The sequence below is a fragment of the Poecilia formosa genome, unplaced genomic scaffold (assembly GCF_000485575.1).
Source record: "Poecilia formosa unplaced genomic scaffold, Poecilia_formosa-5.1.2 Scaffold518, whole genome shotgun sequence".
Classification (NCBI taxonomy): Eukaryota; Metazoa; Chordata; class Actinopteri; order Cyprinodontiformes; family Poeciliidae; genus Poecilia; species Poecilia formosa.
Genome location: NW_006800457.1, coordinates 7681 through 23016, shown reverse-complemented (window position 1 = coordinate 23016; position 15336 = coordinate 7681). Strand labels below are relative to the sequence as shown.

At 39.9% G+C, this 15336-nt stretch overlaps 2 protein-coding genes across 2 annotated transcripts in view; both read right to left on the bottom strand.

Annotated features, from left to right (window-relative positions):
- Positions 1-12101, bottom strand: part of pom121 (POM121 transmembrane nucleoporin) — a 17659-nt gene extending 5558 nt beyond the window's left edge. The window contains exons 1-10 of the mRNA XM_007540105.2: positions 11484-12101; positions 10054-10260; positions 9809-9958; positions 8588-8668; positions 7414-7585; positions 5900-5988; positions 5740-5819; positions 4454-4575; positions 3355-3454; positions 3018-3275 (exon numbers count right to left, since the gene is read on the bottom strand). Coding sequence (XP_007540167.1) covers positions 3018-3275; positions 3355-3454; positions 4454-4575; positions 5740-5819; positions 5900-5988; positions 7414-7585; positions 8588-8668; positions 9809-9958; positions 10054-10260; positions 11484-12061 — 1837 coding nt within the window. The 5' untranslated portion in view covers positions 12062-12101. The remainder of the gene's footprint in view (positions 1-3017; positions 3276-3354; positions 3455-4453; positions 4576-5739; positions 5820-5899; positions 5989-7413; positions 7586-8587; positions 8669-9808; positions 9959-10053; positions 10261-11483) is intronic.
- An 813-nt stretch (positions 12102-12914) lies between these two features.
- Positions 12915-15336, bottom strand: part of LOC103129123 (centromere/kinetochore protein zw10 homolog) — a gene marked incomplete at its 5' end in the record, with an annotated part of 6698 nt that continues 4276 nt past the window's right edge. The window contains 2 exon segments of the mRNA XM_007540101.1: positions 12915-13478; positions 14277-14592. Of these exon segments, the coding sequence (XP_007540163.1) occupies positions 13358-13478; positions 14277-14592 (437 nt within the window).

Sequence of the window (15336 nt, the reverse complement as noted above, 5' to 3'; positions counted from 1 at the left end):
CAAATCCAGGCCTCCATTGGTTAATAAATTTGATTTCCATTGATGATTTTTGTGTGATTTTGTTGTCAGCACATTCAACTTTGTACAGAACAAAGTATTCAAACAAAATATTTCATTCATTCAGATCTAGGATGTGTTATTTGAGTGTTCCCTTTATTTTTTAGAGCAGTATATATAAAACAACATTCTGGCACTTTTTTTTTTTTTTAATGTGCAACCTTTCGGATTTAGGTAGTGCAGTCAAAAGATGTAAACCAGTAGCCACACATAAACTTTATTATTATTAAATTTTAATCCAAATGATTCTGTTCATTACAGAATTTCTAGGCACAGCCAAGGTGTTGAGGGGATCCGCTTTGATGGCCTTAGGATCACATCTCTGCTTTTTGTGGATGATGTGGTCCTGCTGGCTTCATCAAGCCGTGATCTGCAGCTCTCATTGGAGCGGTTCGCAGCCGGGATGAGGATCAGTGCCTCCAAATCCGAGGCCATGGTCTTGAGCCGGAAAAGGGTAGAGGGCCTTCTCCGGATCGGGGGTGGAGGTGTCCTGCCTCAAGTGGAGGAGTTTAAATATCTCGGAATCTTGTTCACGAATGAGGGAAGAAGGGAGCAAGAGATTGACAGGCGGATTGGTGCAGCGTCTGCTGTGAAGCGGGCACTGTACCGATCCGTCGTGGTGAAGAGAGAGCTGAGTCAAGAAGCGAAGCTCTCGATTTACCGGTCGATCTACATTCCCACCCTCATCTATGGTCATGAGCTTTGGGTCATGACCGAAATAACGAGATCACGGATACAAGCGGCCGAAATGGATTTCCTCCGCAGGGTGTCTGGGCTCTCCCTTAGAGATAGAGTGAGAAGCTCGGTCATCCGGGAGAGACTCAGAGTAGAGCCGCTGCTCCTCCACGACGAGAGGAGCCAGTTGAGGCTCGGGCATCTGGTCAGGATGCCTCCTGGACGCCTCCCTGGTGAGGTGTTCTGGGCATGTCCCACCGGGAGGAGGCCCCGAGGAAGACCCAGGACACCCTGGAGGGACTATGTCTCTCGGCTGGCCTGGGAACGCCTTGGGGTTCCTGGAGGAGCTGGAAGAAGTGGCTGGGAAGAGGGAAGTCTGGGCCTCCCTTCTGAAGCTGCTGCCCCTGCGACCCGACCCCGGATGAAGCGGAAGAAAATCGAAGGATGTNTGAATGTGGAAACAAGAAAACAACATGGTAGAGATTCTGTTTTAAATCTCTAACTTATATGAATCTGAGTTTATAACCAGTTCCTTAATTTTGTTGGTTTTCAGATTATTCCTGTGTTGTTTTCATTTAATCCTCTCCTCAAGGTCTTGCAGATGTTATTGAAGTCACACAATTTTAAACATTTCCTCAGGTGAAAAGTTTTTATTTATTTATTTATTTTTATTAAACACACTAAGTCAATGCACTTATTGTACTGCTTTCCTTGTTATTGTTGAGTGTTATTTTTTATCCAATTTATGGAAGAAAAATTGGCTTCATCAAGCCGTGATCTGGAGTTCTCATTGGAGCGGTTCGCCACCGAATGTAAAGTGGCCGGGATGAGGATCAGTGGCTCCAAATTCGAGGCCATGGTCTTGAGCCGGAATAGGGTAGAGTGCCTTCTCCGGGTCGGGGGTGAGGGGTGTCCTGCCCCAAGTGGAGGAGTTTAAATATCTCGGGATCTTGTTCACGAATGAGGGAAGAAGGGAGCAAGAGATCGACAGGCGGATTGGGGCAGCGTCTGCAGTGAAGTGGGCACTGTACCGGTCCATCGTGGTGAAGAGAGAGCTGAGTCAAGAAGCGAAGCTCTCGATTTACCGGTCGATCTACGTTCCCACCCTCATCTATGGTCATGAGCTTTGGGTCATGACCGAACGAACGAGATCACGGATACAAGCGGCCGAAATGGGTTTCCTCCGCAGGGTGGCTGGGCTCTCCCTTAGAGATAGGGTGAGAAGCTCGGTCATCCGGGAGGGACACAGAGTAGAGCTGCTGCTCCTCCACGTCGAGAGGAGCCAGTTGAGGAGGCTCGGGCATCTGGTCAGGATGCTTCCTGGACACCTCCCTGGTGAGGTGTTCCGGGCACGTCCCACCGGGAGGAGGCCCTGGGGAAGACCCAGGACATGCTGGAGGGACTATGTCTCTCGGCTGGCCTGGGAACGCCTTGGGGTTTCCCCAGGAGGAGCTGGAAGAAGTGGCTGAGGAAAGGGAAGTCTGGGCCTCCCTTCTGAAGCTGCTGCCCCTGCGACCCGACCCCAGATGAAACGGAAGAAAATCGATGGATGTATGGATGGATGAAAAATAAAATTCACACAAGTTAATGTAGTTCCTGTTTCACACTATCAACGCAAAACCGCAGCTCCGTCAGAAAGTTGACCACAGCTGCACCGTTTCTCTCTTCTTATTACTATCCGTATTTCAGAGAGACAAGCTGGTAGCAGGAGAAGGCACTCTACCCTTTTCCGGTAAGTCACAGTCAATCTGCTGCAAAAATTACCATGTGTTCCTCTCGCTGCTCCTTAATCTCATAATAAACTCCTCTGTACTAAGCAGCTCTCTGAAAGCAGACGGAGTGACCACAATCCACAGGGAAACGCTAAATGTTGTTTGCAGTTTTCAGGGACGTAAATCACAAGACAGTCAATGAATGTGCACAGCTGTCAATCAAATCTTTTCTGTGCTGCTTGTACGAACCCTGAAGTAGGACTGAGCCATGCCGGACTTGCTAATGGAAAACGAATCAGGCCGAGGTGGACTGAGACCGTCCTGGTTGGAGGCGTCTAGTGGAAAACCGCCTTAAAGGAAAGCTTTTATTGCATGTTAGGCAATGAAATATTTTATTTAAAAAATAATTTAATTATTTGTTTATTTGCATATGTTCTTGTATTTTTAATATTGTATAAGAAGGCTTCAGTGGTTAAATGAAAAATTTTCTGAATGTGCAAATTATTTTATCTGATTAATTGATTAATCGTCAGAATAATCAATAGACGAATGGATTAGTAACATAATCGATACCTGTGGTGGTGTTGGCAACAGACATGGAGCTGGTGGGGTCACTGATCTTCACTTTGAGGGCCTCCAGCAGAGTGCTGGGGCCTGCAGGGGCTGCTGCACTGCTGCTGCCACCAGGAATCGGGTCCAGGTTAATGACTGGAACGACAGAGGTGGATGTGGGCAGAGGAGCTGCCAGGAGGCTGCTCAGTGTGGCTGTGGGTGCAGCAGGTTGAGTTGAGGTGGAGGCTTCTGGAGGCATGGACTTTTCTGGTTCTGAGGCTAAAAGTCAACATTTAACAATAAGATGAAAGAGAAAAGAGATAAAAATTCCCCAACAAATTCCTTTAGAGTTGCTCACCAGGAGTCTCCAGGACTTTCTGGATCTTACTGATGGCTGCCTTTTTCTCGTCGTCCAGATCTCTAGCTGTGATGGTGTAGCCCAGCTCAGGGGGTGGAGGCTGCAACCAAACAGGCATTCAGACTGAAATCTATGTTCCCAAAAATTAGAACCAAACGGTCCAGATACGTCATAAAACTCGTAGAAAACTGCGCACAAGTCTGGGGTCATAAAAATTTAGTTTTTTTTTCAGAATTTGCTAAATAGTTTTTCAGAGTTTTTGAATGTTTACTAAGGTTTTCCTTTTACTAACTTTTATTCAGGCCATCACCTACAGAGCTGCCGAGAGTTTTAGGCTTTTTTTCCGTTTCCCCCGATAGAACTGCATTTAATTTCTGCAACATTTAATTTCTGTACCAAAGGTACCAGCAGTTTTTATTTAAATATATTTTTCTTATTCTGAGGCCAGAAACTATGTGCAAATATCAACATCCCATATAACTGCAGCAATAATTTTTTTGAAAACATTTTCTGTTTTTCTTTATATCAAAACCTAAAAATAGGAATGAAAAAAATACAATAGATTTTCTGCAGTAGATATTTAATTGATCAAAAATTATAGAATGTATTTTTTTTTTGAAAATGTCAGGTAATATTTGCAGCTCATCTCTACACGGTGAATTTGTTGTACAGAAACTAGGTAACATTTTCTATTCACACAATCAAATATCAGGATTTACAGCATCAACAAGTGTGAAATGCTGTTGAGTTGGATGTGAAGTTATGATTTTGGGCTCAGGGTCCAACACTTTTCTGAACTCATATTTAATTAGTTTTTCATTTTTAAGCCACTTAAACAAAATAGACACAAATAATTATTTATGATAGTAATTATTTTTGATAAACACATTTCTTCAGTGATCAGACTTTGAATTTGGTCAAAACGACATAAGAGACAGAAGCAACTTTCAGAAAAAAAATTATATCATATTTGCCTTTTTAATAGTTTCAACTCAGAAAAAACTTAAATGTAATCCCATCTTTTTCCAGACTGTAGGAATCTGTGATGCAAACTAAATGTATCGTTTAGGGTAAAGTCTGGACATTCTGAACTCCTTACCAGAGAGATTTGATCATCCCGGTTGCTGGACACCAGCTGGATCTTTCTTTTTCTTTTCCCACCACTTCCAGTTGAGTCTCTTGTTGTTGTGACAGGAACTTTGGGGACTGGAGTTTGTTTTGCTACAAGATAATCAAAGCTGGAAAATTAAAACAAGGTTCCTACACTTGTCTCATAGTGAAATTCAAGCACTTTTCAAGGTAGAATTTCAAAGTTTTTCAACACCACATTTTGGAGTTAAAAGCAATACAAAAATAACTAAACAAGCAAGTTTCAATTCACTATTATATAAAAACATACACTGCTGTATAACATCTTGTGATAGCATTTACAGTCTAAGCAGGGACAAGGTATTCTAGTAAAACATAAAACTAAACTAAAATATAAAATATGTGTTGAAATGTCTCTCACACATACCCGATGCACCCGACTGGTACGAGAACACAGCACCAATTTAACAAAAAAAATCTTGCAATTTAAATAACTTTAACTTATAAATTAGTGTGATTTAACTCCAGAAAGTGAGGAAAAATAGTTATTTGTGTCTTTTATATAGGTGTATAAAAATAGAGTAGATCCGCTGCTCCTTCACGTCGAGAGGAGCCAGTTTAGGAGGCTCAGTCATCTGGTCAGGATGCCTCCTGGACGCCTCCCTGCTGAGGTGTTCTGAGCACGTCCCAGTGGGACGAGGCCCCAGGGGAGACCCAGGACACCCTGGAGGGACGATGTTTCTCGGCTGGCCTGGGAACGCCTCGGAGGAACTGGCCCAAGTGACTGGGAAGAGGGAAGCCTAGACCTCCCTACTTAGGCTGTTAGCCCCACGACCCAACTCCAGATGTGTGTGTGAAAGAGAAAGAGAGAGAGAGAGACACACAGAGAGAGAGAGAGACAGAGACAGAAAAAGAGAGAGAAAAAGAGACAGAGACAGAGAGAGAGACAGACAGAGACAGAAAAAGAGAGAGAAAAAGAGACAGAGAGAGAGAGACACAGAGAGAGAGAGAAAGAGACAGAGAGAGAAAAAGAGACAGAGAGACAGAGAGAGAGAGAGACAGAAAAAGAGAGAAAGAGACAGAGAGAGAAAAAGAGACAAAGAGAGACAGAAAAAGAGAGAGAAAGAGACAGAGAGAGAGAGACACAGAGAGAGAGAGAAAGAGACAGAGAGAGAGACAGAGAGACAGAAAAAGAGAGAGAGACAGAGAGACAGGAAAGAAGGAAGGATGGATTTATGCATTTCAATTTTACAAGTTCTTGAGCATAAAGGAAGACTGAAGGTAGATCAGACTTACAAGTATCGGGTGTTTTCTCTGACATTGTGTGATCTGATCTCACAGAAGATGCTGAGCTGGGAGACTGGATGTCTTCCTCTCTGTTTATGAAACAACATGTTTAAGACTCAACATTTAGTTATCAGTGTGAATGACTGTTGGCAACCAGAGAGCAACAGACCTGGTTCTTTTAGAGGCTCCTTCTGGAGTCTGAGAGCGAGATGATTCAAGGCTGGACAGAGGAGAGCTGGGAGCAGACGGCTTCTTCCACTGTAAGGAGAAAAGGGATGTGAAAACTGAAGAATGCTTTACTGTCAGGGTTTCCTCTACATGGAATGGATCATGGCGCACCGTCAGCAAAATAAAAGGCACCACACCTTCAAACTTAAGTTTTGTTTGTAAATGTATATTATTTTTAAAGCACGTGAGAGATATACAAATATAGCATATGTTGCACACTTGTACTAACCATAATCAAAGTTTGAAATGAATTTAAATATTATGAAACATTACAATTTTGTTTATTTTGAAAACCCAAAACATCACAGGCTCCTGCCTGTCTGGCTGTGAAGCTGGCTACTGTGCACGGTTCTTCTCTTAGGAGTGAAGAAAAACTACAGACAGTCTGAAGCAGGAGGAGAGAAAAGGTGAAAGAAAGGTACCTGAAAGAATTTTTAGTTCAAGCCTGTGAAATCAATCCTAATGCAAAGCTATGTTGCATTTGAACAACAGTAAAGTTGTTCAAATGCAACTAATACAGTTTAGGGATGCTCTGATTAGATGTTTTGCTGCTGATACTGATCACATGGATTAGCTGTTAATTTTTCATTTTAGCAGTAGCATGCTAATGCTATACTACTACGTGATCTGGAAAAATGGAACCATAAAATTCACACAACTTAGACAAAAAACATGCAAAAAAAACTTGCAGGCACAATGCAGCAAGTAGTCAGTCAAAACCTGCCATCATTAATACATAATAATACATACATAATACATCAATAATATTCGGTAATGTTTTCAACACCCTAAATTATTCATAAAGTCAAATAAATCTCACAACACTGCCTTTATCAAATAATGTCAAGTAAAAAAGGAAACATTCATTCCAAGTCAAATGCAGGTTGCATTAAAATAAACAACCCTAAGTTCCTCAATCAAAACTTCCTGAGAGCACAGCTAGCTGTCCTGGTTCTGATTGGTTGTTTCTGACCGGAGGTGTAATTCTGTAGAACACAGGGAGGAGATCCATTTTTTCACAGATCATCTCTCATGTCAGGACAGTGAAACTAGGCTTGTCACCATAACAAATTTTGCTTGTCGATTAATTGTCCCAGAAATTATTGTGGTAAACAGTAATAATATTCTCATATTGAGACCATTGTTAACTAATAGCATAAAAATTGCATAACAATGCAAATACACCTACTGAGAGTACATAAAAATATTTTCAGAAGAAGAGTAAGGGATCCAAGGAGGACGCTGAGGTAACATTAAATGGGGATGCTCAATGTTCACCATAGAAATGACAGTGATCTGTACCAGAACATATGTAATATTTAAATATTTTTAACTTTCCTTGTGTCATATTAGTGATTGAAACAAATCTACACTCGCCCAAGAAAGCCCAACCCCACAGTTTAAAAAGAATTGTAGAGAAAACCCTTTATCTGTGCTACGATGACAGCGCTGTACCTGGCTGAGGCCAACTGAGGAGCTGTAGGAGCTTTGGATGGCGTTTCTCCTGGTGCCGGGGGTTCCTCTGGGAGCATGAGCCCCAGTACCGGAGCTGATGGAGGAGGTGCGGGACCTCTTCATGGTGGTCTCATCTATCGCCGAGGTCATGCCTCTTTTTAGGCTTCCTGGTCTGGGAGAAGAAAAAAAAACAGTGACACAAACACTTAGTCCCACATTAACAGAGGTTCCTGAAAAAACATGGAACTGCAAAAACCACAGTGAGGAAGGAAGATGCATGGGCAATGCTCAGATAAATGGATTGCTGAGTGATGAATGAACTGATGGATGGATGGATGGATGGATGGAAGATGAGACTTTTAAACAGTAGAATGGGGAATAAATAACGGTATTTTTCCATACTATATTTCCTTTTTCCATATTTATCAAAATCCAGAATACGTTTAAAGGTGACCTCAAAAACTTCCTTGAACAGGTTAGGATAGGTGTGTGGACTATGCAAATCATGTTCATTGCATTGTTTGCACAAAATCATTCTTAGATAATGAGATTTTAGTCTGTTCAGTTCAGCCTATTTTGAACTCCTTTCAGAATAAGCTGTTCCAGGGCCTCTTGTCACTTTAAATCCAAATAAACTGCTGCTGGCCACGCTGTCCAACTCAATGTTTACACATGCACTTGAACAGGCTGGAAATATGCAATTATACAATCCTACATCTTTGAAAAGCAGAAGTACAGCCTCTTCCACAACCAACAAGAATGCAGCAAGTGGTTTCTGAATGACAACCCAAAAATAAAACACTTGTGTGTTCCAGCAGCCATTGTACAGCACATAGAGCAGCAAAACCAGCTGACCAAAAGTTCTGGAGTTTCACTTGGGTTGCAAGGTGATGGGCTGAGCTAGGCTGGGGTTTCTAGGCAATGACTCGGTGTGATTCAACAATTGGGAGAATTTTGTAGTTGCTTGTTTTTTTGGACACCAAAAAACATCAAGTTATTACCAAAAGATGCCTGGGTTTTTTTCTAGGTGCTTGGTCTGTTTTTAGAAGCAGTTGAAACTCAAATGGAAGTACAAAGACGTGCAAAATGTGAATTTTTCATGACAGGTCCCCTTTGAATCAAATTCCAGACTACGCAGAGTCTGTCCAACTTTGGAGATTCTTGACTGACTCACTTGGGGACCAGCTGGGATGGCGTTCCGTTGGGCAGCAGAGGCTCAAAAGCAGAGTGAGAACTTCCATCGCTGTCATTACGCCTGAGGAGGGGAATCAGAACTGATTAGAGAAAATGTAGGGTGTAGGGATGTGTAACGATGCTCTGTATTACTGCCAGTCGATTACATCAACAAGCATAACCGCGATTAGATGGTAGTCTACAGATCTCTATCACAGGTCAAATTTCTATTGTTTCTACTGTACACCATTTATACCGCGCATTCCTAGTAGTGTTAATTAATAATCAATTAATAAGAGTTCAGTAATATAACTCTATACATGATTAAACTGAAACAATTTTGTTTGCTGAAAATCTAAAAAGGTTTTCTTTGCTGTAACAATTCATTGTCCATGAGTAGATTCCAGGTCATACTGTGTGCATAAACAGTATTCAATCCTTTAGTGCTTTAACCAATCATGATCATTATAATTAGGCTTTTTTGACAAAACAAATTATTAAACAAACCTTGAAATATCAGAGAAAATTAATGAGAAAATGACAATTAAATAGAGCAATGCAACATAAAACTACTGAGTGCATAAATATGGTAGGGCTGATCTAGCAAATACTTTTTTGATGACCCAATTAATAATTGGATAGCAAAAGGTGCCTTATATGTAATTTTCTTTAAGAATTCGAACCAGGTAAAGCTGAAATTTGAGGGGTATTATATTTACAGAATTTTTTTCATCTTAAATTCAAAAGTCAAAACAGTTTTGACTCAATTACTGTTCAGAAAATGCCATGTTTCAGAGTCTGTATATAGTTAATTATTCAATTACTAAATTAGTTTATGATTACTTCAATAATCAACTCATTATTTTAGCTGAGTCTATTCACATGGAGTGGAATGAAGACCTATCTACACAGACTTGAGGCGAGTGAATAGTTATGCAATAATTTATTTAATGTTATATGTTTTTATTTGTCATTATTTTATGGAACTTGGTTTTTACCTTGTAATTTTTTGTCAAAAAAGGAGATTTTGTTGGTCATGATTACTTTGTTAAAGGAATAAAAGGGTGAAATATACAATGGGATGAATATTTTTACAGATTTGATTGCTCCTCTAACAAAACTACATTTCTCATCTTTTAGAAATAAGAATTAAATACTTTCTAAATCTAACGGTCTTTAAAGAAAAATGGATCCTCTGTCAACTTGATCCAGTCATATTTACCTTCTTTTGCTCCTCTGCTCTGTTGTGAAGCTCCTGTCCTCGTCCTCCACTTCCCTCTTGCGGCTCTCCTTCAACACCCTCAGGACGCTCTCTCTGGAGCAGGGGTCTGCAGAGGCCCGGGTGAGCCCGGCACAGCTTTGATGGTTCACACTAGAATCCAGACCAGACATGCAACTAAACTTCAGAAGACTTGTTTGGAGTTTTCAGTTCAATAACCATAAGACAATTATGAAACAATATGAGACCTGGGGTTCCTGTGGTCTGGTCTTGCAATCTTCACGGTGACGGGGCTGAGGGCAGCTGGGGAGTTACGAGGACTGAGGATGTTCTTCTTTCTGAAGCCGTCCCATTTGACAGGAGGCAGAACTCCCACTGAGGACACACCGAGCTGCTGCAGGGGGTAGTGACGTAGAGGGGTAACGGTGAACCTCCCCGGGGCACCCAGCGTCTCACTGCAAGGAACATAGTGAGGTAAATATCACTTCCATCAAGTAGAAATATACAGCAAAAGTTTCTCTTCGATAACAAGTGTGACCAGAATGATAACAAGGCTCCGAGAAGTTTCTGGGAAGGAAAATATTGTCCAAAAACGCCCGTCAGCTGTTCAGTCAGGCTGCCATAGACAACACGATTATATGAATAATTGACATAATTTATAACAGTACAGTAAATAATTTCTTTATGTCATGTCATTTTCTTTTTGCTCTCATAAATTGGAGACAGCTGCTACTCACTTTAACTTTATCTTGTAGAAAATATAAAAATGTCTTGTCATGCAAAAAAATAACATGAAAGACAAACTTAATGAGCTATGGTGTCTTGTAAAGGACATGAAGAGAAAAACGCCACAAAATCTCTGAATGATTCATCTCAAATAATATATTCTATACAGACTACCTATGTCAAACTATTTCCTATCAAATTGCTGGAATAACCTGGTCATTCAGTATCTTAAGCAGCATGACTTCATATTGCTGCTGAACATTGACATGACCAACTGCAGCAACCTCAGACCATAGCGATGTCTCTACAGGCATCACTTCATCAGATCACATGACCTTCTTAAATCACTCCAGATCAGGATTCACCAACCTTTTTGCAACTCAGAGCTACTTTATGAGTACCGAGTAATACGAAGGGCTAACAGTTTGATATACACAGTTTACTTTTAATTATATCACTTAATTATTGATTTATCTATTTTTGGAACAGCTTGGGAGCAACATTTGAAGAAATGAGAGGCTGCTTGTGACTAACTTCTCAACAAAAACAAAAAAGGAGGGTTTGGAAGTTCAAAAAAAATATTCTTAGAAAAAATGTTTTGTGTTTTCTCGTTTCTACTTTTGTGGCTTACTATGCAACTCATTAGAATGGTAAAAGGCTCAAATCCATCAAGCTTGAGTAGTTTCATGAGAAAGTAAATAAAAACGTTGTATTTTTGCCTAGCTTAGTTAGTAACAAAAGTTCACAATTTGATTGATATTTCAAAAAGGCCACGTTTTAAAAGCTTTTATTAATACCTTTCTGCACGTGCGAGCCTTATCTATGTGCTATAATCCAATGTAAGTGAAAGTGAGCAAATTTAAACCCGCCAATAAACTTTCATCTCGAGGATGAATGAGTTAGAAATGCTAAAGGAGGAGGTAGACACGTCTCTATATTCTTGTTTAATTACCCAGTGAATGAAAGTCTCCTGTTCGGGGTATAGACAGCATGGTTGGGTCTGGCCAGCCTTTCCCGCAGCTGGTCTCGGGGGTTTCTCCCGGCTCTTGGCCTCCCAGAGTCGGCGGTTGGACTTTCGGGTTTCCCGATATAACTCCCCATGAGAAAATCCCGGGGGCTGAAAAGAAATGAGTCGCTTGACAAGGCTTCCCTTCGATAAATCCCGGTTTCACTAGGTCTTTGTCTTAAGTGTCCCTCTGTTTCTCTGTGCTCAGCTTTGTAGCTGCTGATGCTCCTCTTCGGTTTTCCCCGCGTAGCCAACGACACGCCGGTCGTCTTCAATCCCGGCAACCAGCCCCGGAACACGGCTGGGATGTGTAGCCCACCCCGAGGATTCGGGCCTAACCTGGCGGGAAGATGTTCTCCACTGCGATAGTAAAAGGCAAAACAGCAGACTGATAGAATTAAAGTTCCGTAAAAAAAGATAGGTATATAATAAAACACTAGCAAAACTAGGCATAAAACAGAGAAAAGCGCTAAATGTTTCTCTCTAGGTGACATGGCGGTAGCGCGCCGCCTGACGACTCTCATATCTCTTCATGCTGCTTTGGGAAGTTTCGGTGCGCCAGCGCCCTCTACCGAGCAAAGCCAGGAATCATAGTCATGAATAAAAACACTAATTTAAACCCTTTTTGAAGAATGTCTTTTTTACAACTGTTAAACAGCTTAGTTCATTTATATATATATATATATATATATAGCTTAGTTCATTTATAATATATATATATATATATATATCTTATTTAATTCTGTTATCTATTTTAATATTAGTTAAGTGAGGCTCTAAGTGTGTTTATGCCCAAATACTTCAATTTTAATTTTATGAACCCACAGGCCCCATCTCCAAAATTTAACTGTCACAAATGCAAATGCAAATGTAAAATTTGTAAAATGTAATCTGAGCCTTGCAGCTCAAAATGATGCAACATTTGCTTCACTGTGGATGACCATCATCTTCAGTCAGCATAAACCAACAAAACATGTTCAACTCTGGGACTCAACCCATCTCCTTCCTAGAAAGTTAGATGGACCATACCTGCATATAATTCTGCGAACCAATGAACATGCCTATGAAAGTGTACCTTAGGGTTGAAGCAGATGTGTGAAAGTCCCTAATTGTCATCCTGATGTCACATCGCAAAGTAGTATTTGTAGAGCTGCCTTACAATGGAAAATATGAAATAGATTTGGAGTATAGATGCATGACAAAATAATCAATCCCAGCATTCCTCTTCAACACAAACTCATGAGTTTCAAGTATTCGATTACATCCAAATGTTGTCTGACCACATTATTAAGGAAAGTCGGCAGGAGAAAACATTTTCTTTCAAGGTTCAAAACTGGGTTGTTTCTCATTTATGAGGAAAACAGAGAGAACAAGGTCAAGCTGAAAAGAAGCAAAGTATTTTGGTTTATTTAAAGGAATAATAAATACATTACAGAAGAGTTCAGTTTCATGTCATTTGCAATTTACCACTTCATGGATGTTAAACTTTAAACAAAGTTTTGTAAAATGATATATACAGAAAATAACAGAACTTGAAAAGAAAACAAAGCTGAGCTTTAATTAACTGGAAATTTCATCATGTGAACATATGAAAGCTACCAAACAAAAACCAAAGCTTTACAACTGAGGCAGTGAAATGTACAGATGTTTTGTGCAGGCATAACATCCTGCAGCAGCATCTCCTGTCTTAAGCAATCTGTTAATCTTTCATGTAGGTGAAGGTTTTACATGAAGCAATGAGTAAAGGCAAGGTCAGATTTTCCACTCAGGAAAAAGGTGCAACACAGTCTTCCTGGTGCTTTTGTTGTTTGTCCAATAGTCTATTTGATCTTGGTTAAAGCCACAGCTCTCCTCTCAGTGTTCTGAAACAGAGCTCGGACCAGACTCTTCACCTCCGAACTGGAGAACTCTACAGCCAGTGGACCCTTACCATCAGTCCATCTGTGGAGAAGAATCCCGGAAAGAAGAAAGTCAAAATTGGAGGAGAAAAAGGGTTTTTGTCAGTTTACTTTCCATAAGGGACACCACTGGAAAGATTGTAATGATAAGCAATAAACCAATTAATCACATGATAAATTAAAATGAGCTTGAGTAACAATCGTTAGAAAGATTCTCGTCTTCAATATCGTTGAAAAGCCGCTATTTTGAAAAATGTTCCAAACATTTGACACTCAGTAGGAAGCAGATAGTTTACACTATCTGTCACTTTTGCCAGTTTCCCCTGTCTAAGCTGAATGATTAACATTTTTTTAAACTAATTTTGGTCACAGAGATTTTATAATCCATTTTAATTATTGTGTTGTTTTGTTTATTTTGAATATTTCAAATGTTTGCCAGTTCCAGAGTTAGATGGTCTCTAAAAATTAAGGTTTTTGATCTCCGACAGGATGTTCTTGCATTACTATGCCTTTATTATTGTATTAGTTAAAAATAGTCTCAAATCACAATATCATTTATCACAATAATTTCATGGATCATTTATTGTCCAGCTATATGCGTCACTGTGACAGGCCTAAACGTTGGGTCAATAAATTTCATTTTTACACAATTTATACAGCCTTATAATGACTTTAAACCCAACTAACTAGAAAAAAAGTTTTTAATGTTTGAACTCACTTACTACATAAATTCTTTAAATATATTAACATTATCAATACCTGTTAAAAAAACGATCAAAGCCTCAGCTTGTGCTTTCAGAATTAATTCTCTTTGTACCGTCACGACTTTAGCGCTTCTAACCTGTCAACGATCTCTTGCAGGTTGGCTCGCAGCACGATGACGAGCTCCTTGAAAGCGCTCCACTTCTTCACGTAGAGCGGCACCTCCTCCTGATACTTCTTATTTTTGTTCTCCTCAGCCAGGGGAATGAACACCAGCGGGCCTTCCTCAATGATGGTCTGACACAGGGTATGGAGGTGCTCTCCGTCCTCAGAGGAAATGTCCTGCACATGAAACCCCAATTAGTTCGATATGCTAGATGGCAGACAGTTGAAAGGATGAATACAACTTTTAGACAATTGGATAGAACATTAAGGCTGGAGAAAATGTCCTCTCTCTTACTTATCTAGACCTGGAAATCAAATTCCAATAGTTTTCCTAATTGTACTTGAACATTAAATGTACTCAATATGTGGGTAAGTTTGTCATAAAAATCTTATGAAAGTATGCATCTTTGAGTTTTTCTTTCATACATTTAATAAAAGAAATAGACTTGGGTGTCAATTTTCTAAATGAGGTTACACTAAAAATGTAATAAAAACATACTGCAATAAAGACTTGAGCAGAAGGCTATTATAATATTGAAAACAGTACATTTTTTACTTAAAGGTTTCTTCTTTTTCTTGTTTTAAAGTAAATTACATAGCAAAATGTAATAAACCAATCTTAGGAAGGAAATTGCAAGCATTTTTATAAGCTATTTATTTAACTCCGTTTATTTTATATAATTTATGAAAAGGAATCTTGACTCCTTAAAATTCAACAAATCCTTTTGTTCTGAAGCTGACCATCGATCAATCAAAATGTATTTGTATAGCACATTTCAGCAGCAAGGCATTTCAAAGTGCTTTACATCATAAACAAAAACACAAAGTCATGCAACAATCAAAACATTCCATTAAGTCAAATGCCTCATAAAATTCGTAATTTCAAATACAACTCTAAACAGGTGGGTTTTTAGTCAAGATTTAAAGGCACTCAGTGTTTCAGCTGTTTTACAGTTCCAGATTTGTGGTGCATAGAAGCTGAATGCTGCTTCTCCTCGTTTGGTTCTGGGGATGCAGAGCAGTTCAGAACCAGA